Raw genomic sequence first — 27342 nt, forward strand, 5'->3', positions numbered from 1 at the left:
GCTAAAATCAAAAACACCAATAATAGCCATTGCTGGAGAGGTTGTGGAGTAAGGGGTACATTCATCCATTGCTGGTGGGAATGCAAACTTGTGCAACCACTTTGGAAAGCAGTGTGGCAGTTTCTCAGGAAATTCGGGATCAACCTACCCCTGGACCCAGCAATACCACTCTTGGGAATATACCCAAAAGATGCCCTATCATACAACAAAAGTGTATGCTCAGCTATGTTCATAGCAGCATTGTTTGTAATAGCCAGAACCTGGAAAGAACGTAGATGTCCTTCAATGGAAGAATGGATGAAGAAAGTATGGAATATATACATATTAGAGTACTACTCAGCAGTAAAAAACAATGACTTCTTGAATTTTGCATGCAAATGTTCAGAAATAGAAAACACTATGCTGAGTGAGGTAAGCCAGACACAAAAAGAGGAACATGGGATGTACTCACTCATAATTGGTTTCTAGCCATAAATAAAGGACATTGAGCCTATAATTCGTGATTCTAGAGAAGCTGAATAAAAAGGTGAACCCAAAGAAAAACATATAGGCATCCTCCTGAATATTAACCTTCATCATGTGATGAAAGGAGACAGAGACAGAGACCCACATTGGAGCACCAGACTGAAATCTCAAGGTCCAAATCATGAGCAGAAGGAGAAAGAGCACGAGCAAGGAACTCAGGACCGCAAGGGGTGCACCCACACACTGAGACAATGTGGATGTTCTATCGGGAACTCACCAAGACCAGCTGGCCTGGATCTGAAAAAGCATGGGAATAAACTGGACTCACTGAACATAGCAGACAATGAGGACTACTGAGAACTCAAGAACAATGGCAATGGGTTTTTGATCCTACTGTACGTATTGGCTTTGTGGGAGCCTAGGCAGTTTGGATGCTCACCTTACTAGACCTAGATGGAGGTGGGTGATCCTTGGACTTCCCACAGGGCAGGGAACCCTGATTGATCTTTGGGCTGACAAGGGAGGGGAAGTTATTTAGGGGAGGGGGAGGGTAATTGGAGTAGGTGGCGGGGAGGAAGAAGAAATCTTTAGTAAATAAATAACCTTAAAAAATTAATCCACACACCTATGAACACTTAATTTTTGACAAAGGAGCTAAAATTATACAATAGAAAAAAATCTTCAACAAATGGTGATGCCATAACTGGATGTTGACATGTAGAAGAATTCAAATAGATCCATGACTACCATCATGCACAAAACTCAAATCCAAATGGATCAACACATAGCCAGTCACACTCAACCAACCTCATAGAAAAGAAAATGGGAAGTAGCCTTGAACACGTGGGCACAGGAGGCCAGTTCCTAAATAAAATACCAGCAGCACAGAAACTGATATCAACAATCAATAGATTGGACCTCCTGAACCTGAAAAGCTTCTGTAAGACAAAATGGCAGCCTGCAGAATAGGAATAGATATTCACCAACCCCATATCAGAGAGAGGACTGATCTCTGAAATATATAAAGAACTCAAAGAACTGGACATCAAAATACCAAATAATCTAATTAAAAATATGGTACATATCTAAACAAATAATTCTCAACAGAAGAATCACAAATGGCCAAAGGACAGTTAAGGAATTGCTCAACATCCTTAGTCATTAAGTAACTGCAAATCAAAACAACTCTGAGTACCATCTTACACCAGTCAGAATGGCTAAGATCAAAAACACCCATAATAGCTTATGCTGGAGAGGATGCTTATGCTGGTGGGAGTAAAACCTTGATCAGCTGCTGTGGAAATCAGTATGGTGATTTCTCAAGAAACTGGGAATCAATTTACCTTAACACTGAGAAATTTAGGAACATAAAACTGTTATTGTTTTTCCCGGTTTTCTTTCAAGAAAGTTAGAATTTCCTATAATGTATTTTGATCACATTCAGCCTCCTCCCCTTTTCTACCTTCCCAACTTTGCCCCCCCCCCTTTGTTCTCCACCTATCAAGTCCAATTTGTGCTGCCTGTATTTTCTTAGAGGTGTGGCCTTCCACTGGAGTGCGGTTGACTTACCAGAGGCTACATTCTTAAAGGTAACTGACTCTTCCTCTCCTAGTAGCTCAGCCCCTCACATCTGGGTAGGACTCCATGTCTGCCTGCCCTTCCCATGCTGAGGTCTGGACTGGCTTCAGTTTGCACTGGGCTTGTGTGTGCTGTCACAGTCTCTGAGTACGGAGGTACACTGGCCCTGTTGTTACCTAGGCTGGAGGACGCTGTTGCCTTCTATTCATCCCCTGCCTGTCTCTTCCACTGCCCGCCCCTCTTTCACAATGACGCCTAAGCTTTGGGAGGGTAGTGGTATGGGACAATGGTCTGTATTCTGTCAATTATATTTTATATAAACACTGATTGGCCAGTAGCCAGGCAGGAAGTATAGGTGAGATAACCAGAAAGGAAATAGAGGTCGGTCAATGACAACAGGAGAATTCTGGGAAGAAGGAAGTACTAGTCTGCAGTCATGACCCAGCCACAGAAGAAGCAAGATGTGACTGCCTTGCTAAATAAGGTACCGAGCCACGTGACTAACATGGACAAGAATAATGGGCTAATATAAGTTGTAAGAGTTAATAAAAAGCCTGAGCTGATGAACCAATCAGTTTATAACAAAAAAAAACCATGGAAATGGCACTTTTGGGCATATACCCAATGGATGCACATTCATACCACAAGGACATTTGCTAAACTGTGTTCATAACACTATTCGTAATAGCTAGACCCCGAAAACACCCTAGATGCCTCATCTGAAGAATGGATTTTTTTAAAATGTGGTTCATTTACACAATGGAGTACCAGACAGAGATAGAAAACAATGACATCTTGAAATTCTCAGGCAAATAAATGGAACTAGAGAAAAACCAACCTGACCGAAGTAACCCAAACCCAGAAAGACAAACAGAATATGTACTCACTTATATGTGGATACTAGATAAAAAGAAAAGGATAACAAGCCTATAGTCCAGAACCCCAGAGAAGCTAGATAACAGGGAGAACACCTTAGAGAGACAAACAAAGATCTCCTTTGGAAGGGAAAAGAGATGAGATCTCCTGAGAGAGTTAGGATTGGAGGGGAAGAAAAGGGAGACAGAAGGTAGAGGGGGGAAGAGAACATGAGAGAATGGGATGGTCAAGATGGAGGAAAGACAGAGAAGGAGAGCAAGGAAACAGATATCTTCTTTAAGCAAGCCATTATGGTGCTGGCAAGAAACCTAGCACTAAGGAAATTCCCAGGAATCCACAGGATGACCCCAGCTAAGACCCTAAGCAATAGTGGAGTGGAGAGGGTGCCTAACCCGGCCTTCCCCTGTGATCAGAGTGATGACTACCTTAATTGTCATCATAATACCTTCATCCAGCAACTGATGGAAGTAGATGTGGAGATCCACAGTTAAGAACAGGGCCAAGCTCCAGTGTCCAGTCAAAGAGAAGGAGGAGTGATAATATGAAATAGCTGATCTGAGCTAATGGGAGCTCACTGACTCTGGACTGACAGTGGGGTAACCTGCATAGGACCAAACTAGGACTTCTGAATGTGGGTGACAGTTCTGTGACTTATTCAGTCTATAAGGTCACTAGCAGTGAGACCAGGATGCATCCCTACTGCATGAACTGGATTTCTGAAGCCCATTCTCTTTGGAGGGATACCTTGCTTAGCCTAGGTATAGGGAAAAGGGCCTCGGTCCTGCCTCAAAGTTATATGCCAAACATTGTTGACTTCCCAGTGGAAGCCTTACCCTCTGAGGAGTGAATGGGGGTTATGGTGGGAGAAGGTGGGCAGAACAGGAGAAGGGAGAAGGGGAGGGAGTAGGAACTGGGATTGATATGTAAGAGAAAAGATTGTTTTTAAAAATAAGTAAATAAAAACAATAAGAATTAAAGAAAAATTTACATACAACCACAGAGGAACACTGGATCTCTTCTAGCCCCAGGAGAAATACACAGATCCACAGGAATTTTTCCCAGTATACAGTTCTGTGAGCACTGCAGACAAGGACGACATACCCTATCTAGGATGGATATGTGAATCAAGTACCTATGAGCGGCAGACAGAGCCAGACACAGAGCCAAGCACAGAGCACGGACAGAATGATGGAACCACAAGGAGTCTGAAACCTCCTGTGGCTCCATTTGCCTCTTCCCACTGCTGAGCCTAACTTTCTGACTCCCCATTACCCAGACCCCTTAAAGAGAATCAAATCTGTCCCCAGCAGTTACAAAACAGTCAGAGCCTGTCTTTCCCTGGATCCTCCTCCTCCTTCTTACTGGAACTTCAGAATAACACTTTGTCTAAATTCCCCCAAATCCATGAGAGATTTATTCTAGTCAGATAGTAAATCATTCTCATCACACAACAGGGCTATTCTTCCGTGTCAGCCCACACATACCTTGATAGGACATGATTCACACCCTAGAGAGAAGGGAGAAAACACAGTCAATAACATGTTCTGCATGTTCTTGCAACTCTTAGTCACACTCTCACTGGGTGCAGAGACCAATCCATAGAATCAAATCTGTCACCCACAGTTCTCTAAGACATGACATAAATATGAAACATGACTCTTTACTTGACTTACATGTAAACTGAGACAATTTTCTGTCCCATTCTACAAGGCTTTGGAAAGCTAAGATGAATAAATAGTAGTTTGAAAGCTTACATAGGTTTTTCAGTATGTACATCTAAACATGTAAACACATGATTTGTCCATGCTTCTTGTCAGTTCTCCATCACCTTACAACTGACAATATGAGAATTTGAGTCATTTAGACACAGTTCAATATGTCAGTAATGAAGAAGCCACAAGGACTAGAACCTTAGATGGTCAGATACTTAAAACCAACTAACCACAGCTCTCTTCTCTTTTTCTTTTCTCTATAATTTTTCTGGCAGGAAAAGAACATATGTGTCAAGTTGAAAAACTACTAAAACAAGATCATCCCCCAAAATGAGGATTTTTGAGAGAAGAAAAGCAGCTCAGAGTGAAAAAGATTTCACTGGTCACCAAAAAAGATTTCAAGCACTTTTAATTACTTACCAGACCAAATTAAAGTATGAGTCTATAATCCAGATAGTGATGGGAGAAAGATCACACTTTGACAAGGAATATTCATTTTTGTATATCCTTGGCTCTCTATTTAAATTTTGATATCACTTTGAGAAACTAAAAATGGACAATTTTTATTTCAAATGCAGCCACATTAATAAATATCCTTTTCATGGTTCCAATACAATATTTGCTCTTTTACATGAACAGATATCAAGACCTGACCCACCAGGGCCACTTTAATATGTTAAGTGGGCACCTCAGTTAGCCATATATCCTGGGTTTGAGACCTAATATTGTGCAAATAGTCTCTCTTGTTTGGATTTTAAATAACTTTAGTAGATTTAAGTAAAGTTATAATCTTTGAGAAATGTGACCGTTCTTCTAGCAATTAGCAATTACCAGGAACTCCTTGCCTGTAGTTAAACTTCCTATGGAAGTCCACTTTCCATAGTCGAACTTAGTGTGGTTTAGGCTTGCACAGGTCTTGGGTTTGGTGTCATAGCCAATCCCAGTTCATATGTGTTGCTGCTAAGCTCTGTCCAGAAGACACTGTTTTACTGATAGACCTTCATCACCTCTGGCTCCTACATTCCTTCTGCCCCTTCTTCAGCAGTGATTCCTGAACCTTTGAATTAGAGGTGGGATATATGTGTATATACATATATATTCCACTTAAAGCTGGACAGTCTATAGTCTCTTCTTCTCTCCACCTTGGCCAGTTGTAAGTTTCACTATGTAACCCTGATGCCTGAAAGTCACTATATTGGTCTATATATTGGTCTGGCTGGCCTTGAACCCATGAAGCTTCATTTGTTTCTGCATTCTACCTGCTGAGATTAAAGGTGTGAGCCAGAACACTTGGATGTAAGTTGGGAAGTTTTTATTTCATTTTCATTGTTGTGTGCTCCTCAAGTTTTTTTTTTTTTTCTGTGTGTGAGAAGCCCTCAAGTCTTGGGATCCCAGGCAGTAGGTTCTTGGCTACACATGGATTTATTTTATATAACATAAACCAAAAAAGCAGATTTCATAGAAAAAAAGAATTCTGGGGAGAACTGATTATTCTAGTTATAGATTAATTCTGGTGTTTAAACTTATCCTCATAAGTTTGCATTTCCACCAGCAATGGATGAGGGTACCCCTTCCTCCACAACCTCTCCAGCAAAGGCTATCATTGGTGTTTTTGATTTTAGCCATTCTGACAAGGTGTAAGATGATATCTTAAAGTTGCCTTGATTTGCATTTTCCTGATCACTAAGGAGGTTGGGCATAACCTTATGTGTCTTTTGGCCATTTGAACTTCTTCTGTTGAGAATTCTCTGTTCAGATCAGTGCCCCATTTTTTAATTGGGTTAAGTAGCATTTTAAAGTCTAGTTTCTTGAGTTCTTTATATATTTTGGAGATCAGACCTTTGTCTGTTGCGGGGTTGGTGAAGATCTTCTCCCAGTCAGTGGGTTGCCTTTTTGTCTTAGTGACAGTGTCCTTTGCTTTACAGAAGCTTCTCAGTTTCAGTAGGTCCCATTTATTCAATGTTGCCCTTAATGTCTGTGCTGCTGGGGTTATACATAGGAAGCGATCGCCTGTGCCCATCTGTTGTAGGGTACTTCCTACTTTCTCTTCTATCAAGTTCAGTGTGCTCAGATTGATTGAGGTCTTTGATCCATTTGGACTTGAGTTTTGTGCATGGTGATAGATATGGGTCTATTTTCATTCTTCTACAGGTTGACATCCAGTTGTGCCAGAACCATTTGTTGAAGATGCTTTCTTTCTTCCATTGAATACTTTTAGCTCCTTTATCGAAAATCAGGTGTTCATAGGTTTGTGGGTTAAAATCCGGTTCTTCTATAAGATTCCATTGTTCAACTCTGTTTTTATGCCAATACCACACTGTTTTCATTACTGTAGCTCTGTAATAGAGTTTGAAGTCAGGTGGCAGTTTCTCAGGAAATTTGGGATCAACCTACCCCTGGACCCAACAATGCCACTCTTGGGAATATACCCCAGAGATGCCCGATCATATGACAAGGGCATTTGTTCAGCTATGTTCATAGCAGCATTATTTGTAATAGCCAGAACCTGGAAACAACCTAGATGTCCTTCAATGGAAGAATGGATGAAGAAAGTGTGGAATATATACACATTAGAATACTACTCAGCGGTAAAGAACAATGACTTCTCAAATTTTGCATGCAGATGGATGGAAATAGAAAACACTATCCTGAGTGAGGTAACCCAGACCCAAAAAGATGAACATGGGATGTACTCACTCATAATTGGTTTCTAGAGATAAATAAAGAACCTTCATCTGGCGATGGATGGAGATAGAGACAGAGACCCACACTGGAGCATCAGACTGAGCTCCCAATGTCCCAATGAGGAGCAGAAGGAGGGAGAACATGAGCAAAGAAGTCAGGACCACAAGGGGTGCACCCACCCACGGAGACAGTGGGGCTGATCTATTGGGAGCTCACCAAGGCCAGTTGGACTGTGACTGGAAAAGCATGGGATAAAACCAGACTCTCTGAATATGCCGGACAATGAGGGCTGCCGAGAAGCCAAGGACAATGGCACTGGGTTTTGATCCTACTTCATGTTCTGGCTTTGTGGGGGCCTAGCCAGTTTGGATGTTCACCTTCCTAGACCAGGATGGAGGGGGGAGGACTTTGGACTTTCTACAGGGCAGGGAACCCTGACTGCTCTTCAGACTGGAGAGGGAGGGGGAGAAGAGTGGGGGAAGGGGAGAGGAGAGGGAGGAGGGGGAGGGAAAAGGGAGACGGGGAGGGAAAGGGGAGGCGGGGAGGAGGCGGAAATTTTTTTTTTCAATAAAAAAAAAAACTTGTCCTCCTAAAGACATCTGTATGCTCATGTCCACTGAGTCATTCTCATAGTAGATAAAATTCAGTCAACTGGAGAACTGATCAACAGATAAAAATGGATAAAATGATATGATAAGTGTATAATGTCAAAATATTAGGTATTCAAAGCAAGAAGTATTGTCAGTTGTTGTAACTTGTATGAACTCAGAAAACTTACACTAAATCATCTGGGCACAGGATAAAACAACACTAAGTGGTATCATTATATATGTGTCATGTACAAGAATTAACAGGAGCTTTAAAGTTCTGGACATTAAGACTTCCTTTCAGGGTTCAATTAAAGATGCCATGATAAGCTAATGGGGCGGGGGGGGGGCTAAAAATCTGAGGGTTAAAAAAATCTACTCACAACAAGTATCCATGTTTCTTTATTCTTCTCTCAATCCTTATTCTTCCTTGTTCTGTCTTGCTCTACCTTGTTCTTCCATGTTCTTTCTTGTTCTCCCCATTGCAAATATTCTCAGTCATATATTTATCTTTAAACCAGCAATTCCCAGCCCTAGCAGGTTCCAGGGCTAGAATGCTTTAGCCTTACAAAAAATCAAATCAGGGTTTTTACACACACACACACACACAAACACGAACCTGTCAGTTCAAAGGTGGCTAGTGCACACTGGTGAACTCCTTAATGGAGAAAGTTAGTTAAGAAAGGAATTAAATAATCAGGGAACTCTAGAGGGGAAGGTCAGTGTGCTAAACTACATTGTTAGGTGGTCAGTAAAAAGCTAAAATGTTTATTTTAAGTACCCTGCTTTTTTCCTCCTCATCAGGTATAGAATCAGGTAACCAAGCAATGATGTAAACAGTAAGAGAGAAATCATGGCTCTCGATCAGATAGCACATACACCAGAAGCTGTGGTTTCTATGGTTTCTATGTTTCTATGGTTTCTATGTCTTGAATTCTGCTCTAACCAGTAAAAACAAAGAAGGGACCCAGGCCTCCAAATCATCAGTTCCGGAGTATACTATTATCAGCTGTTCTAGTCATGAGGTAAAACCAGACCAGAAGCTTGGGTAAGTAGTAACTCTAGGTCCTTGGATATCTGTGAACACCTTAAACAGAATGTTCTTTCCTTGACGCTAAGCACTGACCAACATCCTTCTGATAAAGATAATTGCAGAAAAGCAGATCTTTGCATTACCTAGGGGAGAGGAACAAGGCCTGGTAGTAGGAAACTGTTTTCACACGTATCCCAAAGGCATAGAAAACAGTTCTCAACTGAAAATTAATTCCCAAATATGCAACAGAAAGAAAGTTACCTACAGTAAAATCTATAGCAAAGGAAAGCTACTTTATTCACAGAGCAATAATGGCAAAATTTCCCTGAATCTTAGTTTAACCTTTATCAAAGCCCTTGGTTCTGATAAATCGCTGTGAAAACATGGCTGAGTAATTACCATATAATGTTGTGGTTTGTAGCAAAAAATTAACCTCACAAAAGTAAAGTTTAGAATTTGGGTTATGATAGGCTGGAGGCAGGGAAAAGTGAGCAGATTCTTTGGTCAAGTTATACAATTTTAGGCTTGTAGAATATGGTGTCTGTAGTTGGAATCTATGTGAACTAACTTAGTTTAGACACATATACATAATTCCATCTAATATAGGTGATAAATGAGTATTCTCAATAATAATTAAATCAATGCAATGGAAACCAATAAACTAAAGGAGTATGATAACTTCCTAGAACTACCAAGGTCTATAAGATTGGCAATTGCGATGAAAGAACCAAATTCCTACAGAGATACGCATCACCAGAATATGATGTTGGTTTAAAGTATTTAAAAATATGATAGAGGTAAAATGCAATACAAATTTTGCATGTGCAGAGATAGAGAAGACACCTTTCATCTCAGCAAATAGAAGACAGAGGAGGGAAACTCTCTGAAATCTTGGGTGGCAACTCCCCTCCCACTGGCCACACCACTGAATCAGAGACAGTGGGAGTGAAACTCTCCAAACTAATATCAAATTTATGTGAAATGACCAATGATTGTTGAATATGCTTCACACATGCTCACATTGCAGTAGGGTAGTAACTACCCATGATGCAACAGATCTTCTCTACATGGTTCTGCTACTATAATTTCTTTGATAAACTAAAACATGCAATTTTACCTTGCCATCAAGGCTTGCAATGATTTCTCCATCTTCTGAAACTGGTTTAGGAAAGAGTTCAGGGAGAGCTCAGAGAGCCCTACTGTACTCAGCAGGGAGTTCGCAGCAGCACAGAGGGAGAGAAATGGCTTCCAGGTGTCCTGACTCTCAGATGCTGGACCTCCTGCAGTCTTACCTGCAACATCTCTATGGTTGAGCACTGCAGCCCATGCTCCAGATCTGAGATGAGGTCACTCACTGTCTCCCTCTGCTTCACCAGCTCATTTTCAGACTCTTCCAGTATTTTGACAATGTCTTCCTCCTTTTGCCTCAGCTTCTGCAGCTTATTCTTCTCCTCCAAATACAGGAATTCGTGCATTTCTTTAAAATTCTTCTGGACCTTTTCTACATTGCTCTGTATTTTTTTCTTCAGGGAGTAGAAAAAGGAGAGTTATTCAGACTGTCCTAATGGGACTGAGAGACATAAATCCACTGTTCTTTTGGGGAGTTCTCACAGGAACTGAGAACTTGGGAAGGGAAGGCAGTCTTGGAAGCATCTGTCTCCTTTCTGTGTCTGTTCATGACATACCAAACCAAAGATCTTAGGTCACCTTTAACAAGGGCACGTGAGCCAAACTGGGATGCCTTGGTATGGCTCAGTTTTCACAGCTACTCGCAATACTCCTCATTCTAGCTCTGAATCCCCGAGAGAAGCAAAACCCAAGAATGGTCCTGTGACTGCTCCCAAGCATCTTCCCAAAAGTCACAGTTCTATAAAGCACCACAGAAGAGAGTTTTAGTACACAGTGCCATTCTCACCAGACCCCCACCATGGTGTCAGCTCCTCACACAGCCAGGCTCAGCTCTGATGCACTCTCTGTGCAGCCCCAGCTCCAAGGGAACAGGTAGAGAGGACTAATCAAGGCCTCTTGTCCCCATCAGCCTCCAGGGAATGATGAGCCAGGAATGCTTCTTGCTCGGGTCCCTCCCAGGCATCAGGCAAATTCCCTTAGGAGGTAGGGTATCCACTTGCCTCCCAGAAAGTTCTCTCCTTTTGAAGGTCATCTTCCCACTGGTCACATCTTTCCTCATTAGCCATCTGCATCTCCAGGGCAGACTGGAGCATCACCTGTGGGGGAAGAATTGTAGCAGAGTCAAGCTGTGTGCTTAGTAGGACAGCTGCTCCTAGTCAAAGGCCAAGAAACCCTTCTGGAAAGACAGGAGGTCTAAGACTGTTCTCTTTTTAATATCTTGTGCCTTGATTTATGCATATAAAGTATGTAATCTTCATCTTCAGCTCAATCCATTCTTGCATTTATGCGCACACAGTCCCATACAGACAGACAGAAATCTCTCTTAGTCAATCATCCCACCAAGTACACAGCTCTCACTTTGATTCTGGCATCAGAAAACTAGGGTAATTGTGTTAGCTCTCTTGGTCTTTCATATAAATATACACATACACATATTCCCTGCAATTGACACCTATATATTCATTTTCTTTTTTCTTTTTTTTTTTTTTTTTTTAAACCCACATCTTACTATGTAGCCCAGGTTGGCTTGGAAATGCTGTCTACACCAGTATAACGTCAAACTCATCCGTTGCCAGAGTCCTGACATTTAACCATGCCCCACCACACTGTCCACGTGTATTTTCTTTTGTCATATTTTTTCCTTTTTTTATTGTATTTTTTCTTATGTTGTCACAGGCTGCCCTATGTTGGGCTGCCATATGTTGGGAGCCACATTTTTTAGGAGACTTTTGCCGGGTTCCTAGCCATAACCAGTTCCTACGTTCCTGGGTTTGAGCATGAGGATTAGAAATGTTAGATAGGAGGAACAGAGATAAGAAAGAACCACAGAGACACAGGAAAATAATGGGAGGGCAACTCAGCCTCCTGCATACTAAATTGAGAGTTCTGAGTTCTCTGAGTTTGCTCCTGTTTAACTTTCCATGCATATTTGTGCCCCATTACAACAGGGGGGAGAAGGCAAAAGACTGCTTTAACATGATAAAAATGACAACTAGAACAGTTGTTTGCATCAATACTTTGAGACATCAAGTCATTAATTACGAGGAAAGCATTCTGTTGTTTAGGTAGTGAACCTACCCTATCCATGTAAAATGAAGGCAGCCTCTCCCTAGGTCAAACCTCCTAATTCAAAGGGTGGCAAAAGTATGCTTGAATTCTCTGACTTATGGTCAGGGTGGAGTGCATCTCCCTATATGGGCCATCTTAATGTCCAAAACACCAAGTAACAACACCCTAGGTCAGGGTGTGCAGCCACAGTTGTCAGCAACTTGGAATAAGCTCAAACTCTCTGACCTTCAGATGAGGTGAAATAGGCTCACATTTTTGGGCCTCCACGTTTTTCTTCATTTCTTCATTTTCTTCAAAAAAAATAGATTTTTTTTATGCAATACATTGTGATTATAGATTCTCCGGCACCTACTCCTCCCACTTCCTCTCCACTTCCCCTCCCATTCAGATCCACAACCTTTATGTCTCCTGTTACAAAACAAAGAGGCATCTGTTTCTCAGCCTCTAGAGATTAATTCAAATATAGCAAAAGCTTTGCTGAAACATTTCAAAGCCAGACACAAGGCTTTACTTTACATATAAGTACAGCCCAGACTTATCGTTATGAGAGAAAGAACCCTCAAATGTGGGCATAGTTCATTTTGTGTGGTCATCCATCTCCTACTGGCATGGGACATTTCCTTAAGAATGGTTTATTTCCCCAGTGAGACTCCCTTGGAGAAAAGTAAGTTTACAAGTAGTTATCAACTGGAGATTGCTTCTGGGCTAGGGATGGGTCATGTGTCCACTTACTCCAGCTCTAGAATCCCATATGGTGCAGACCCTTGCAGGCTCTGTGCATGCTGCAACAGTCTCCATGAGTTTACATGTGCGCTCAGAAACAACCAACAGAAAACAAAGTCCCAACATGGAACTTGCCTCTGTGCATCTCACTATGGAATTCTTTCCCCTCCTCCCAGATGTTTCAACTGCCGCGCTCACATTCTCTTCACTGCTGCACGTCATCCACTAACTAGCCCTGTGGTTGGAAGTCACTGGACTGGATTTTAGGTAGTATGAATGAATCTGGCATAAACAATGTAAGAAGATAAATATGAAATGAATTAGTAGTTCTGCTCTTAGTGTTTCTTGGTCATCAACTCAACTTTACAGGGACAGTTTCAAATTTATTTTTCTATTCTAGTATTTGTAGTCCAGGAGGATTCTCATGCAAATAAGTGGAATAAATCATCATGTCCTTTTAGGACTCTAAAGGTAGGAAAGGATGGAATGATGTAACAACCCCAGAGTCTATGATGTCCAGGTAATTGACCTGACACACCAAGTGGAGATTTCCCATTTATTTGTTACTGTCTCCTGCTCTGTGTCCCACACCCTCCCACTTCCTACCTTGTATTTAGTGGCCACCTCTTCAATGAGAACTGTTTGGTGACCACAGTATTCCTGAGATCTCTCACAAAGCCAGCAGATGGCCACCATGTCCTTCTCACAGAAGAGCTGGAGTTTCTCTCCATGCTTTGCACAGACATTCACCTTCTGCTCCTCCCCTGAGCTTGTCTTGAGCCCTGTTAGCCTCTCCACTATGTTGGCCACATGCCAATTAGGCCTCAGATTCCCAAACAGGTAACTATCTCTGCACACAGGGCAGATGCTTTCTCCTTCTTCGCCTTTGTTGGACTTGTAGTTCAGTGTGATGCAGGCTCTGCAGAAGCTGTGACCACAATCTGCACTCACAGGCTCCACCATGAAGTCCAGACAGATAGGACAGGTCACCTCCTCCTTTACCATCCCCAGGACTGATGAGGCCATTGTTGCTGTGATGCTGAGTCTGTCTCTCCGTACTCCTGACACTTCTGCTCAGGTATCTGAGTGACTGGGATGATGAGAAGGGGCACAAGTGAGAAAGGGAAAATCAGCACTGAACCATGAAGAGATCAATGAATGCCCTCGATCATATGGGAAAAGAACAAAGGAGAGAAATATGGAGAAAAGTTCAGTGACATGGCAAAGGAACATGTCATCCTTTCAAGTTCTCTGCTATATTTCATCCCAAATGACAAATTTCAGATGCAGGATTTTTATTTCCTTTTGCTGAAGACCAGGAAGAATGTGGTTCCTTCCATCAGCCTCGTATAACCAACCTTCTGTTCTTCCTTTTCTTTTCCAGGATGAAATCACATATTCAGTGCTACAAGCATCAAACTACTCACATCTCCCCCACTGTACTTCCTCCTTCAACAGCACCAGTCAGTGTGACCCTCTGATCCTCTGCTAACCAGTCTTTTACTAGAAGCCTGGTGCTGACCTGGAGTGTACACAGTCCCATCTCCTGATAACACATAGGCAATGATTTCTCTTATTGCCATTTAATAAATGACAACATTTATGTTTGTACACATGGTTAAGGCAAGCCCTGTACTTCATGTATAGTGATGGCCACTTACAAGGCTCATTTGTCTGTAATACATTGAAAGGGGATGAATAGCATTACTTTAGTGTCTTCTTTCAGAGGTCTTTGCCCTACCCCATAGAGTTCAGTAAAGGAAAAAGGTCACATCCAAGACATAATTGATAGCCAGGACATTGGATGTGGGGAATTATTTCTCCAAGCATTGCAGATTCTGAGGAATGCTGTGTCTTTAAACGTTGAGAATTTATCCTGTGTTTTTTTTTCCTCAAATACAGTGGCTTCCCCTTAAGCAACTATTGTCCTAATCAGCAACTGTAACTCAGCAGCTACCAACAGTTCAAAGGGCACAAGGGCACAGGCTGTAAAAATTCTGTTTTCTCACAGGCTCTCTCAAGGCCACTAAGGTAAACTTCAACTATATCTCTACCCTCTATCACCTCAGGATTCAAAGGTTGAGGTGAAATTCTGTTCATTCAGAGAGCTTGAATAATCAATAGCTAGTGCTTTCTCCTTGCTTGCTCACAAAAGCAGTGTGTCCTTCTGCTCCACCCACACTGAAGAATCCTTTCTTCATGAGGTCCCTCCCTATCACTTCCTGTCAGCTAGTTGCTAACTCAACCGCTTGAAGTCAGGCTAATTTTACTTAATAAAACAAATATATAAAAATTCAAAATTTCGTTCTACTCTTATGAATTCATTTGATTGTTTATATGCGTAGTACTTTATAGTTGGACCCTAATGTCTCCCTCAGAGAAGTGAATGAGAAGGCTCAAAGTCAGTGAACGCAGATGTCATTAGTCCAGTGAAAGGGATAGGGAAGACTCCTTTATTTCACAATGGGGAAAAACTTAAAAACTTATATACTCTCCCAGCACCCAGGCATTCCATTTGGTTGATATAACATGACCGCCCCTAATTGGCTAGGCACGTTCAGGACTACTGACTGTGCCTGTTGCTAGACCTTAACACACCTTAAAATAATATTCTATCATATTTCTACCCTTTTTGTATAAACAAAAAAAGGTTTTGGCTTTATCATAATAATATTGTATACAATTATCAAATAAAGATTACATTATCAATGTAAAAAAAACAAATATAACATGTTTTTCCACTGTTAAAAAAATCAATAGGAAAAAGAAATCCTTTAGGAAAAAGAAATACTTTAAAGTAGTATTTCCCAACATTCGTGGTCTAGAAATTTAATAAAGACATTCATGGAAGACTCCATATATGAAGGCCAGCTGGATGCTGAGTTCAAAATCACATGAAAAATTATACTTCAAAGTAAACTAATTTTACCTTTTAATCCTATTTCTATATCCCCTCCTTATTCTTTTCAGAATAGATTCAATAATTCTCCCTATATCCCTTAATCTCTACACCCGATTGATAATATCTTCCCTCTGCATCAATATTCCTGATGATTAGGAGAATGCTTAAAGGTAATATATCCAAAATGCAATCAAGTTTTGGATCCAAATAATCCATATGTGCATCCTATAATTTCTCTTTCACAAAAGTCAATTCTCTCTGTTTCAACTAATAATTCTCTTGGTCTCTTTAAATCCTTTTCACTGTCTAAGGTTTTGAAGAAATTTCTCAGATAATTTTTTTGTTCCAATAGTGGGCCTTAGATGGGAAATATCTCCTACAAATCTTTGTAAGTCATTAAGAGTCAGCAATCCATGTCTCTAAATTTGCACCTTTTGGGGTCTAATTTTCTATAGAACTATTTTATACCTTAAGTAGTTAATAGATTCCTCTTTGTATTTTTTTCAGGAACAATTTGTAACCCCCAACCATGCAAATTTTTTTTACCTATTCAAATAATCTTCTAAAATATCTACAGGCCAGTTAACTAGTAAAATATCATCCATATAATGGTAAACTATAGATTGAGAAAATTGCTTACCTATAATTTCGAATGACTGACATGCAAAATACTAGCACAAAGTAAGGCTATTTATATAACCTGTGGTAGAATTTTCCATTGATATTTTTTACCAGACTGAGAATTATTATAAGTAGAATCATGAAGGAAAATTTTTCTCTGTCTTTTTCTTGTAAAAATATAATGAAGAAAAAAATCTTTTAAATCAATAAGATACCATTTTTAGGTAATAGAGAAAGCAAATGAATGCCAGACTGTAGGGAGTCCATTGGCTGAATCACCTTATTAACAACCCTGAGATCTGTTACCATTCCCCATTTTCCAGATTTCTTTTTAGTCGCAAATGTACCTTACCTACTCAACTTCCCAGCTGAAAAGTAACTGAGCCCCTGTCTTCTCCTGCTTTATCTCTTCTTCTCTCAACCCAGCCATATCACTTCCTATCTGTCTGTACAGATCTCCAAACCTCTATGGTTAGCTAATGGCTAGGTTTGCCCTCGGATCTTCAGGCATGCTTTATTTGAAAATAAGATATCATAAGTTTTCTTTCCTTAAGATCCAATTATATTAAGTCCCCCAACAGGTCTCGGACTTTGGATCTTCCTACATCAGCAATCTTTGTAGCTGGAATTACTAGTACAGGCTGAATTTTATTTAGACATGAACCAAGGAAAAGGCAGACAAATATATTCACTTTTAAGTAACATTAACAGTTCTCTACAGACTTGAGGCTGTTTCACAGTACAAGTAAATGTATAAGAGGCTAAAGAAAGATTGGGACTTCTAATGACAGAGACAGAAGCCAAGGAAACAAAGTCATAGAATCATGTGTAAATACACTATTACACAGAAGGCCTTAAATTCTGTTTTAAAACACCATTCTGATTTTACTTTTTCAGTGGGGGACAGCAGTGTCTGTCTTGCAACAGGAAATTCTCGGTGCAGCCCAAAATTAACCATTAAAAAAGATGAGAGTAAACTCCATCTAGAGTAATACCTGGATGTCTCTGGACCTTGAAACTGGTCCTCCTCAAGGCCAGGCTTCCTTCTGGCTCCTCATCCCTAGAACACTCAGCAGGAAGCCAGCAGTCACTCTTTCCCTACCCCTTCTCAGTTTCAAATTAAACTCACCAGAGCAAAGACTGTGTTTTCTTCTCAATTCTTCCAAACTCTGTTCTCTAAATTGCTCTCACACCTTTAGACACCAGCCAAGGGATTCTGAATCTGTAGAGAGGAGCAGATGGAGGTCAGAGTAAATGTCTTGAGGATTCAGTCACTAAGTCTGATCTCTGGTTAGCCAGTAGAATAAATGAAAGTTAAGACTTTGAGGGCTGGAACTGAGAAAGAGAAACTATGGAACTATCAACCAATGGGGTGCCATCACACATTACTGGTACTGTGACTGTGCAGCTCACTCTATACAACTAGAGTGAATCAGTACAGGTCAGCCCTGCCCACCAGGAACTTGGGACATTTTCCATTGCTCCAGGGACTTGTTAAGTCACCGTTTCAAACTTGTATCACAATCACCCTAAAAAATCCTGACCCTCAAACATCTTCTTCTAATGGGAAAGAAAGAATTCCCCTGGCATGCTCCTGATTGCGTTTTACTTTGTGGGGACAGGTGTGTCCCAAATAGAAGGAAATACTAGGTGAGGAACAGAGAATTGCAGTGTTCCTCTGGGGTTGGACTTAGGCACTTACAGGATGAGAACAGGAAGGAACATGCCATTCAGGGAAACTGCCACACAGTCAAAAAAGATATCTCACCCAGCAGGGACAGGACCAGGAGTTTTCACATGCAGAGCCCAGCAGAAACACTTCAAAATACTCGCAGCAGTCAAACTAGCAAGCTGCTGGGGGCTCTCCAGCTGCCCAGGGGTGTCCCACAGATTATGTATTCTGTTGCTGACCAGATGAAGTTCTCTTCACAGTGCTGATCTGATCGACTCGTTGCCTCCCTTCCAGGAATCTCTCAAGAGTGTATCTCAGGAGGTCTCTATTTGAGTTAGGATTTTGATTACAGACCTCTAATGTTGCCTCAGTGTCCCCTGATTTAGAAGCTGAAAATGTGTAGAGCTGGAAATGTAGTTGAGTTGGCACTGTGTGTGCCTAGCATGGGTCGAGCTCTGTGGCTGATCCTCACTACTGTATAAAAGTAGTTGTGGTGGAATACACAAAAAGTCTGCTCCATTATTTTTTTACTGCTGTGCATCTTAGTATCAATTTCTACTGCTAGGAAGATATGCCATGACCACATGAACCCTTATAAATGAAAACATTTAATTAGGGCAGAGTTCCAGTCCAGAGCCTTAGTTCATTATGTTCCTGGCAAGAGGCCTGGCAGCACACAGATACTGTGGGAGCTCCTTCTGATCCTTCAGCCAATAGCTGCTGAGATACCAGCCCACTGGGGCGTGGTCTCTCCTAAGATCAAATGAGGACAACAGAGACCAAGGAACAAACCACTCAGCAAAAACAAGACGATATATCAGCACCTAGAATTGCAATCAACCCAGACCCAGATACCTGGACACCAGCATAGGAACACACTCTATCTCCACTAGCCCCCAGCAACCTTATTGCAGTAGGCCCTTAGAAACACAATATAGCTGAAGCACAAAGGCTTCACATTGCTGTTATGAATATGATCAAGAACCTTACTTGCACATGTACACTAAAGCATCTGTGTACATAAAAATAGAAAATGAAATAAAGAGACAGAATTTTGTAAAATACAAAAACCACCACTTACCAAACTAACAATTTCTGTAGGGTTTTAATGGCTTTTTGCAATTTATTTTTATTTTAGACTGTGTGTATGTCTTGGGGTGGCAGCCACTGGAACTGGAGTTACAGGCAGTTGTGAGCTGCCATGTGTGTGCTGGGAATTGAGCCCTTGTTCTCTCAAAAAGCAGCCAGTGCTCTTAACTAGTGAACCATTTCTCTAGCTCCTTGATTTCTTTTTAGTAAGCTAAATAATGCAACAAAACTTACCTGAGGGTCACATTTCCGGGTATAATTATTTAGAGTATTTGTGGTATCTCTACTCTTTCCTAGCACATAAGTTGTAACACAGACTGATGCGCACGGGGATACCTGGAGACTCTGCAGGGATGGCTCAGGAACTCCATAACATTGATGCCTGGGTAGGCTGGCCAATAGCTGGGAAGCTACTTCCTAGTTGTAGAGGAAGTGCTTTCAATGGTAGGCTATTGCAAACAGCGTTAGCCATCATACAGCTTTTAATACATTGAGGCAGAATCCTTCTGTTTCTAGTTTCTTCAAGCCTCCCCTCCCCCAAAAAAGGAGCTAACAATTTTTGAAAAGCCTTTTCTATATCAGTGGAGGCTCACATTATTTCCGTTTTCTGTTTATTTATGTACTACATTACATTTATTGATTTGTGTATGTTGAGTCAACCTGGTATCTCTGAAATGAAACCAACAGGATCACATTGTACAATACTCTTAATTTGATTTCTTTTTTAATTAATTTTTATTGACCTCTACATTTTTCTCTGCTCCCTTTCCTATCTCTCCCCTTCTTTTCAGCCCTCCCCCAAGGTCCCCATGCTCCCAATTTACTCAGGAGATCTTGTCTTTTTCTACTTTTCATGTAGATTATATCTATGTATGTCTCTCTTAGGGTTCTCATTGTTCTCTAAGTTCTCTGGGATTGTGATTTGTAGGCTGGTTTTCTTTGCTTTATGTTTCTGAAATTACTTAGCTTTGTGAGTACAGAATAATCTAGATTTTTGAGGTTCTAATGTGATATTCAAAAAATGTAAGAACAGCAGGAAAGTTGTTCACTGGTTGCCACAAAGAGTAAATTTGAAAGTATATTTGAGAATAAAATCTAAAATCATGGCTTTGAAAAAATAAAAATAAATAAAAACCACTTATGAGTGAGTACATGTGATAATTAGCTTTCCGTGTCTGGATTACCTCACTCAAAATAATGTTTTCTAGCTCCATTCATTTTCCTACAAAATTCAAGATGTCGTTATTTTTTTTCTACTGTGTAATACTCCATTGTGTAAAGGTACCATGTTTTCCTTATCCATTCTTTGGTCAAGGGGCATATAGGATGTTTCCAGGTTCTCGCTATGACAAACAATGCTGCTATGAACATAGTTGAGCATGTGTCCATGTGATACGATTGAGCATTTTTTATATATACCCAAAAGTGGTATTATTGGGTCTTGAGGAAAGTTGTTTCCTAATTTACTGAGAAATCGCCACACTGACATTCAAACGGGCTATACCAGCTTGCACTCCCACTGGCAATGCAAAAGTGTTTCCTTTTCCCACATCCTCTCCAGCATAAGCTGTCATCAGTGTTTTTGATCTTGGCCATTCTTACAGGTGTAAGATAGAATCTCAGAGTTGTTTTGATTTGCATTTCTCTGATGACAAAGGATGTTAAACATTTACTTAAGTGTCTTCCAGGTATTTTAGATTCCTATGTTGAGAATTCTCTGTTTAGGTCTGTACTCCATTTTTTTATTGGATTATTTTATTGGTTCTTTTTATGACCAATTACTTGAGTTCTTTATATATTTTGGAGATAAGCCCTCTGTCTGATGTGGAGTTACTGAAGATCTTTTCCCATTCTGTAGGCAGTCATTTTATCTTGTTGACTATGTCCTTTGCTTTACAGAAGCTTTTCAGTTTCAGGAGGTCCCATTTATTAATTGTTTCTCTCAGTGTCTGTGCTGCTGGGTTTTATTTAGGAAGTGGTCTCCTGTGCCAGTGCGTTCAAGTGTACTTCCCACTTTCTCTTCTATAAGGTTCAGTGTGGCTGGCTTTATGTTGAGGTCTTTGATCCATTTGGACTTGAGTTTTGTGCATGGTGATAGATATGGGACTATTTTCATTTTTCTACATGTTGATATCCTGGTATGCCAGCACCACTTGTTAAATATGCTTTCTTTTTCCCATTTGTTATTTTTTGCTTCCTTGTCAAAAATCAGGTGTTCAAAGGTGTATGGATTAATATTCAGGTCTTCCTCTGTATTCTTATGCCAACATCAGTTTGTTTTCAGTACTGTAGCTCTGTAGTAGAGTTTGAAGTCAGAGATTTGATGCCTCTAGGAGTTCTTTTATTGTACGGGAATGTTTAGGTTATCCTGGGTTTTTTGCTTTTCCATATGAAATTGAGTACCATTCTTTTGAGGTCTGTGAAGATTTTGATGGACATTGCATTGAATATGGAGATTGTTTTTGATAAGATTGCTATTTTTACTATGTTAATTCTACCTACCCAAGAGCATGGGAGATCTTTCCACTTTCTGGGGTCTTCTTCAATTTCTTTCTTCAAAGATTTAAAGATCTTGTCATACAAGTCTTCCACTTGTTTGGTTAGAGTTACTCCGAGATATTTTATGGTATTTGTGGCTATTTTGAAGGGTAATTTTTCTCTGATTTCTTTCTCAGCTCTTTTATCATCTGTGTATAAGAGGGCTACTGATTTTTTTTGAGGTAATCTTGTATCCTGCTATATTACTGAAAGTGTCTATGAGTTGTAGAAGCTCCTTGGTAGAATTTTTGGGGTCACTTATGTAAACTATCATATCCACAGCAAATAGTGAGAGTTTGACTTCTTTTCCAATTTGTATCACCTTGATCTCCTTTTGTTGTCTTATTGCTCTGGCTAGGACCTCAAGAACTTCATTGAATACATATGGAGAGAGTGGACAGCCTTTTCTTGTTCCTGATTTCAGTGGGATCACTGGGAGTTTCTCTCCATTTAGTTTGATGTTGGCTGTTGGCTTGCTGTATATTGCCTTTATTAAGTTCTGATATGTTCCTTATATCCTTGCTCTCTCTAAGACCTTTATCATGAAGGGACATTGTATTTTGTCAAAAGCTTTTTCAGCATCTAATGAGATGATCATATGGTTTTTATTTTTCAGTTTTTTTATATGGTGGGTTATGTTGACCGATTTTTGTATGTTGAACCATCCTTGCATCTCTGGGATGAAGCCAACTTGATTATGGTGGATTATGGTTCTGATGTGTTCTTGGATTCTATTTGCCAATATTTTATTTAGTATTTTTGCATCAATGTTCATGAGTGAGATTGGTCTGTAATTCTCTTTCTTGGTAATGTGTTTCAGGGTAATTGTAGACTCATAAACAGAGTTTGGCAATGTTCCTTCTGTTTCTATTGTGTGGAATAATTTGAGGTGTATTGGTATTAGTTCTTGTTTGAAAATCTTGTAGAATTCTAAGTTGAAACCATCTGGTCCTGGATTTTTTGGTTAGGAGACTTTTGATGACTGTTCCTATTTCTTCAGAAGTTATAGGTCTGTTTAATTTGCTTATCTGGTCTTGATTTAATTTTGGTAAGTGATATTCATCCAGAAAGTTGTCCATTTCCTTTAAGTTTTCCAATTTTGTGGAGTACAGTTTTTCAAAATATGACCTGTGATTTTCTGTATTTCCTCTGTGTCTGTTGTTATGTTCTGATTTTGTAAATTTGGATATTCCCTCTCTGCCTTTTGGTTAGTTTGAATAAATTTTGTCTATTTTGTTGATTTTCTCAAAGAACCAACTCTTTGTCTCATTGATTCTTTGTATTGTATACAATCTGTTAGCCTGTGCCTTTTTATAGGTGAGTTGAGTTCATTTATATTAAGGGATATTAATGACCAGTGATTGCTATCTCCTGTTAATTTAGTTGTCATTGTCAGTGATGTTAATTTGTGCGTTTTTCCCTTCTTTGGGATTTGCTGCTATAAGTCCATCAGTTGTCTGTGGTTTTTTTTTTTGTTGTTGTTGTTTGTTTGTTTGTTTTGTTTTGCTTTTTTTTGATGTAGCCAACTTCCTTGGGTTACAGTTTTCTTTCTAGTATTTTGTATGGGGCTGGGTTTGTGGCTAAGTATTGGTTAAATCTGGTTTTGTCATGGAATATCTTTTTGTCCTTCTTTGGTGATTGAAAGCTTTGCTGGGTATAGTGGTCTGGGCTTGCATCTGTGGTCTCTTAATGTCTACATAATGTTTAACCATGATCTTCTGGCTTTCATTGTCTCCAATGAAATGTCAGGTCTAATTCTGATAGGTATGCCTTTATATGTTACTTGGCCTTTTCCCTTTTCAGCTCTAAATATTCTTTCTTTTACTGTGTTTGTTTAGTGTTTTGATTATTATGTAGTGAGGGAACTTTTTTGGGGGGCCCAGTCTATTTGGTGTTCTGTTCTGTAAGCTTCTTGTATCTTCACAGCCATATCTTTCTTTAGGTTGGGAAAGTTTTCTTCTATGATTTTGTTAAATATATTTTCTGTGCTTTTGAGTAGAACTTCTCCTTCTTCTATACCTATTATTCTTAGGTTTGGCCTTTTCATGGGGTCTCATATTTCCTGGATATTTTGGGTTAAGCGTTTGTTAGATTTGATGTTTTCTTTAACTGATGAGTCTATTTCCTCTATTGTATCTTCAGCGCTTGAGATTCTCTCTTTTATCTCTTGTATTCTGCTGTTTATGTTTGTGTTTGTGGTTCCTGATCATTGTCTCATAATTTCTGTTTCTATAATTCCTTTGGCTTATGTTTTCTTTATTGTCTCTATTTCAGTTTTCAAGCCTTGAATAATTTCTTTTATATGTTTGATTGCTCTTTCTTGGTTTTCTTTGAGGAATTTGCTGATGACGTCCAATTTTTTGTTTGTTTTTTTCCTCCATTTCTTTGGGGAAATTTTTCATTTCCTCTTTAAGAGTTTCAGACATTCTCCTGAAGTTATTTTTTAGGTCATTTTCTTCTGCTTCATCTATATTTGGTTGTTCAAGTCTTGCTGTTGTAGCTTTTACTGGTGTTGTGTTGCTCTTTGTGGTGTAGGGTGTGTTCTTACCTTTTCTATTCATCTTTTTCTGTAATTGGTGTGGTTGGGGCTGTCTGTAATTCTGGTGATTAATCTTTTAGGTGCCAATGAATCCAAAGCTCAGATGGTTGTTCATTATGGAATAGTCAATGCCATAGTTCTAGTTACTCCATTAGTTACTCCGTTTTCCTAAAGATAGCTCAGCACTCCTGTACTTTGCTCTGCTCCCTTAAAGGTAGCTGTCTTAGGAATACTTTGGCCTAGGTTGCCGGCTTTGCCCTGTTTCTGTAAATCCTGGTCTACATCCCCTCCTTCAGAAGTCCCTGGCTTGGAGTTGGTCCTGTAAAGGACTCTGGTTCTGGTCTACCCCCTCAGAGTTCCCAGGCTCGGATACACCCAGACCCGCAGAAAACCTGGCTCAGGCTTACTCCCTCAGCGGTCCCAGACACAAATTCAGACTCAGAGAGGTTTCTAGTTCCTGCCTATTCTCTTTGATGTCCCAGACCAATTTTCAGATTCACAGAGGTCCTGGCTTAGGCCTATTCCCTCTGAGGCCCTGGACTCATGTCTGGCCCCACAAAGATCTCTGGTTCCTGCCTACTCCTTTGGAGGTCCCAGATTCACACCCAGACTGGCAGAGGTCCTGGCCCAGGCCTAGCTCCTCAGAGGTCCTAGACTCATTCCCAGACCCACAGGGGTCCTGGCTTATGTATACTCCCTTGAAGGTCCCAGATCCACATCTGGACCCTCAGCAGTCTCTGGCTCTGGCTCACTCACTCAGCAGTTGCTCCGCTGTACCTGTTCCAGTCTCAGGTCTGCTCTGGCCCGGGTGGCTGGCTTAGTCCTGGTCCACCAATGTCCCTGGACTGGATCTGCTCCCGCTCTCATGGAGCTTGCTTTCTCAGACCCATTCTGGCCTAGGTAACTGGTTCAGTCTTAATTTGTTTTCTAATCTAACTTCTTGGTTATTCGCTAGTGTCTTTAGACATTTGATCCAACTCATGTCCACACCACTTTGCTACACTGTTTTGATCATTTCAAGGAAGAGTGGTGTCAGAAATGCAGGAACAGTTTAACATTTAGATCTTATAATGGAAAGAGTCCTATAGCACTGTTCTCTGGACAGAGTGACAGCATACAGAATGGGAGTGTTTATCAACTATATATATAGGATAGAGGGCTACCATACAAAATATATAAAGAACTAAAAAGGGGCTGGAGAGTTGGCTCAGAGGTTAAGAGCATTGACTATTCTTCCAGATGGTCTAAGTTCAATTCTCAGTAACCACATGGTGGCTCACAGCCATCTATAATGAGATCTGGTGCCCTCTTCTGGCATGCAAGCATACATGGAAGGATGTTGTATACATAATAAATAAATAAATCTTTAAAAAAATACAAAAAAAGAACTAAAAAAACTGGACATCAATAAAATAACTAAAAAATGGATTACAGATGTAGAAGGAGCTGCGGGCCGCTTCCCACCACCCGGCTAACTTTACCCAAAATAATTACATGGAAACTGATGTGGGAGTGTCATATATCAAATCTGTTGATTTCATTGGTTAAGCAATAAAGAAACTGCTTGGCTGACCCTGATAGGTTAAAACATAGGTGGGAGGAGTAAACAGAATAGGATGCTGGGAGGAAGAGGAAGTGAGCTCAGACTCTGCTCTGCTCCTGGAGAGACTCGACAGCTCTGCTCTCTGGAGCAGAGACACCAGGCTTTACTCTCCCATGCAGCTCAGACCCAGGATGGACGTAGGCTAGAATCTCCCCAGTAAGCGCACCTTGGGGTGCTTACACACATTATTAGAAATGGGCTAGTCCAGGTGCGAGAATTAGCCTAGAAGAGGCTAGATAGAAATGGGCCAAGCAATCTTTAAATGAATACAGTTTGTGTGTTGTTATTTCAGGCATGAGCTAGCAGGCGGCCGGGGTGCTGGGGACGCAGCCCTGCCGCTCCTTATTTCAACAGGAAACTGTATTCATTTAAACAGTGCTTGGCCCATTATCTCTAGCCTCTTATGGACTAATTCTTACATCTTGATTAACCCATTTCTATTAATGTGTGTAGCACCACGAGGTGGTGACATACCAATAAGGATCTTAACCTGTGTCCATCTCGGCGAGGAGAGCTATGACATCTGCTTGAATCTGCTTCTTTCTCCCAGCATTCTGTTCTGTCTACTCCACTGTTGCGGGAGCTCCTCCCGCTCCTTCAGCCAATAGCCACTGAGATACCAGCCCATTGGGGCGTGGTCTCTCTCCCTTTAAAAAAGCGGCCACTTCCCTCTCCTCTCTCTCTCACTTCCTGCTCCGCTTCCAGCGACTAGACTCCCTTCCTGATTGCGCAGAGGGCTGTTGTCTAGGACAGTGATCTGTAAGTTTTTCCCCTTTAAATAAATACCACCCTATTAATCATAATTCCAAACTGGTGTGGGATTGTTTATAAATTATGCCTTCCCTCCACCTATCTAAGCTGCTGTCCTATCAAAAGTGCCAAGGCAGTTTCTTTATTAACCAATGAAATTAACACATAAGCAAATGACCCTCCTCCATCATACAGATCTAAACAGCATTCAATAGAAGAAACTCAAATGGCTGAGAAAGAATTTGAAAATTTCCATATCCATAACCATTAGGAAAATTCAAATCAAAACTTTGAAACTGCATCTTAAACCCATCAGAATGACCAAGATCAATATAACAAATGACAGTTCATTCTGGTGAGGATGTGTAGTAAGGGAAAAAGTCATTCATTAGTGGTGAGAGTACAGACTTATACAGCCATTGTGACTGTAGAAACGAGGTGGAAGGGGTGAAATGGAATAAATAGTTAAGGTTGCACAAGAGAGGAAGGAATAGGAGGATAAAACAGGAAAGGGGATGGAAGAGGGAGATGTTCAGGAACAACTAAAATTAAGGGGGGTCATTCAGAAACTTAATACAGTAGAAGCTTCCTAAATTATATACATATATACATATATGCATATACTAAATGCAATTGTCAAATAGCAGAGGAGACAGAGCCCCATCTAGACATCACTTGTTACCAAATGAAGATTCCAGTACTGGGGATGGGTTACATCTAATGGAATTATGGGACAAAAAGGTCCCATGAGTAGCCCCAACAAACATAGGC

At 40.5% G+C, this 27342-nt stretch overlaps 2 protein-coding genes across 3 annotated transcripts in view; both read right to left on the reverse strand.

The window, feature by feature from the left end:
* Positions 1-27342, reverse strand: part of LOC126492637 (tripartite motif-containing protein 30A-like) — a 399822-nt gene that overhangs the window by 103698 nt on the left and 268782 nt on the right. The window lies entirely within an intron of this gene.
* LOC126492642 (tripartite motif-containing protein 30A-like) overlaps positions 1-27342 on the reverse strand; it is a 361486-nt gene that overhangs the window by 65425 nt on the left and 268719 nt on the right. Inside the window, exons 2-5 of the mRNA XM_050129185.1 lie at positions 13464-13947; positions 11066-11161; positions 10229-10459; positions 4404-4426 (exon numbers count right to left, since the gene is read on the reverse strand). Coding sequence (XP_049985142.1) covers positions 4404-4426; positions 10229-10459; positions 11066-11161; positions 13464-13883 — 770 coding nt within the window. The 5' untranslated portion in view covers positions 13884-13947. The remainder of the gene's footprint in view (positions 1-4403; positions 4427-10228; positions 10460-11065; positions 11162-13463; positions 13948-27342) is intronic.

Source organism: Alexandromys fortis, unplaced genomic scaffold (assembly GCF_014885135.2).
Source record: "Alexandromys fortis isolate MF-2015 unplaced genomic scaffold, M_Fortis_MF-2015_v1.1 scaffold_303, whole genome shotgun sequence".
NCBI classification, from domain to species: Eukaryota; Metazoa; Chordata; class Mammalia; order Rodentia; family Cricetidae; genus Alexandromys; species Alexandromys fortis.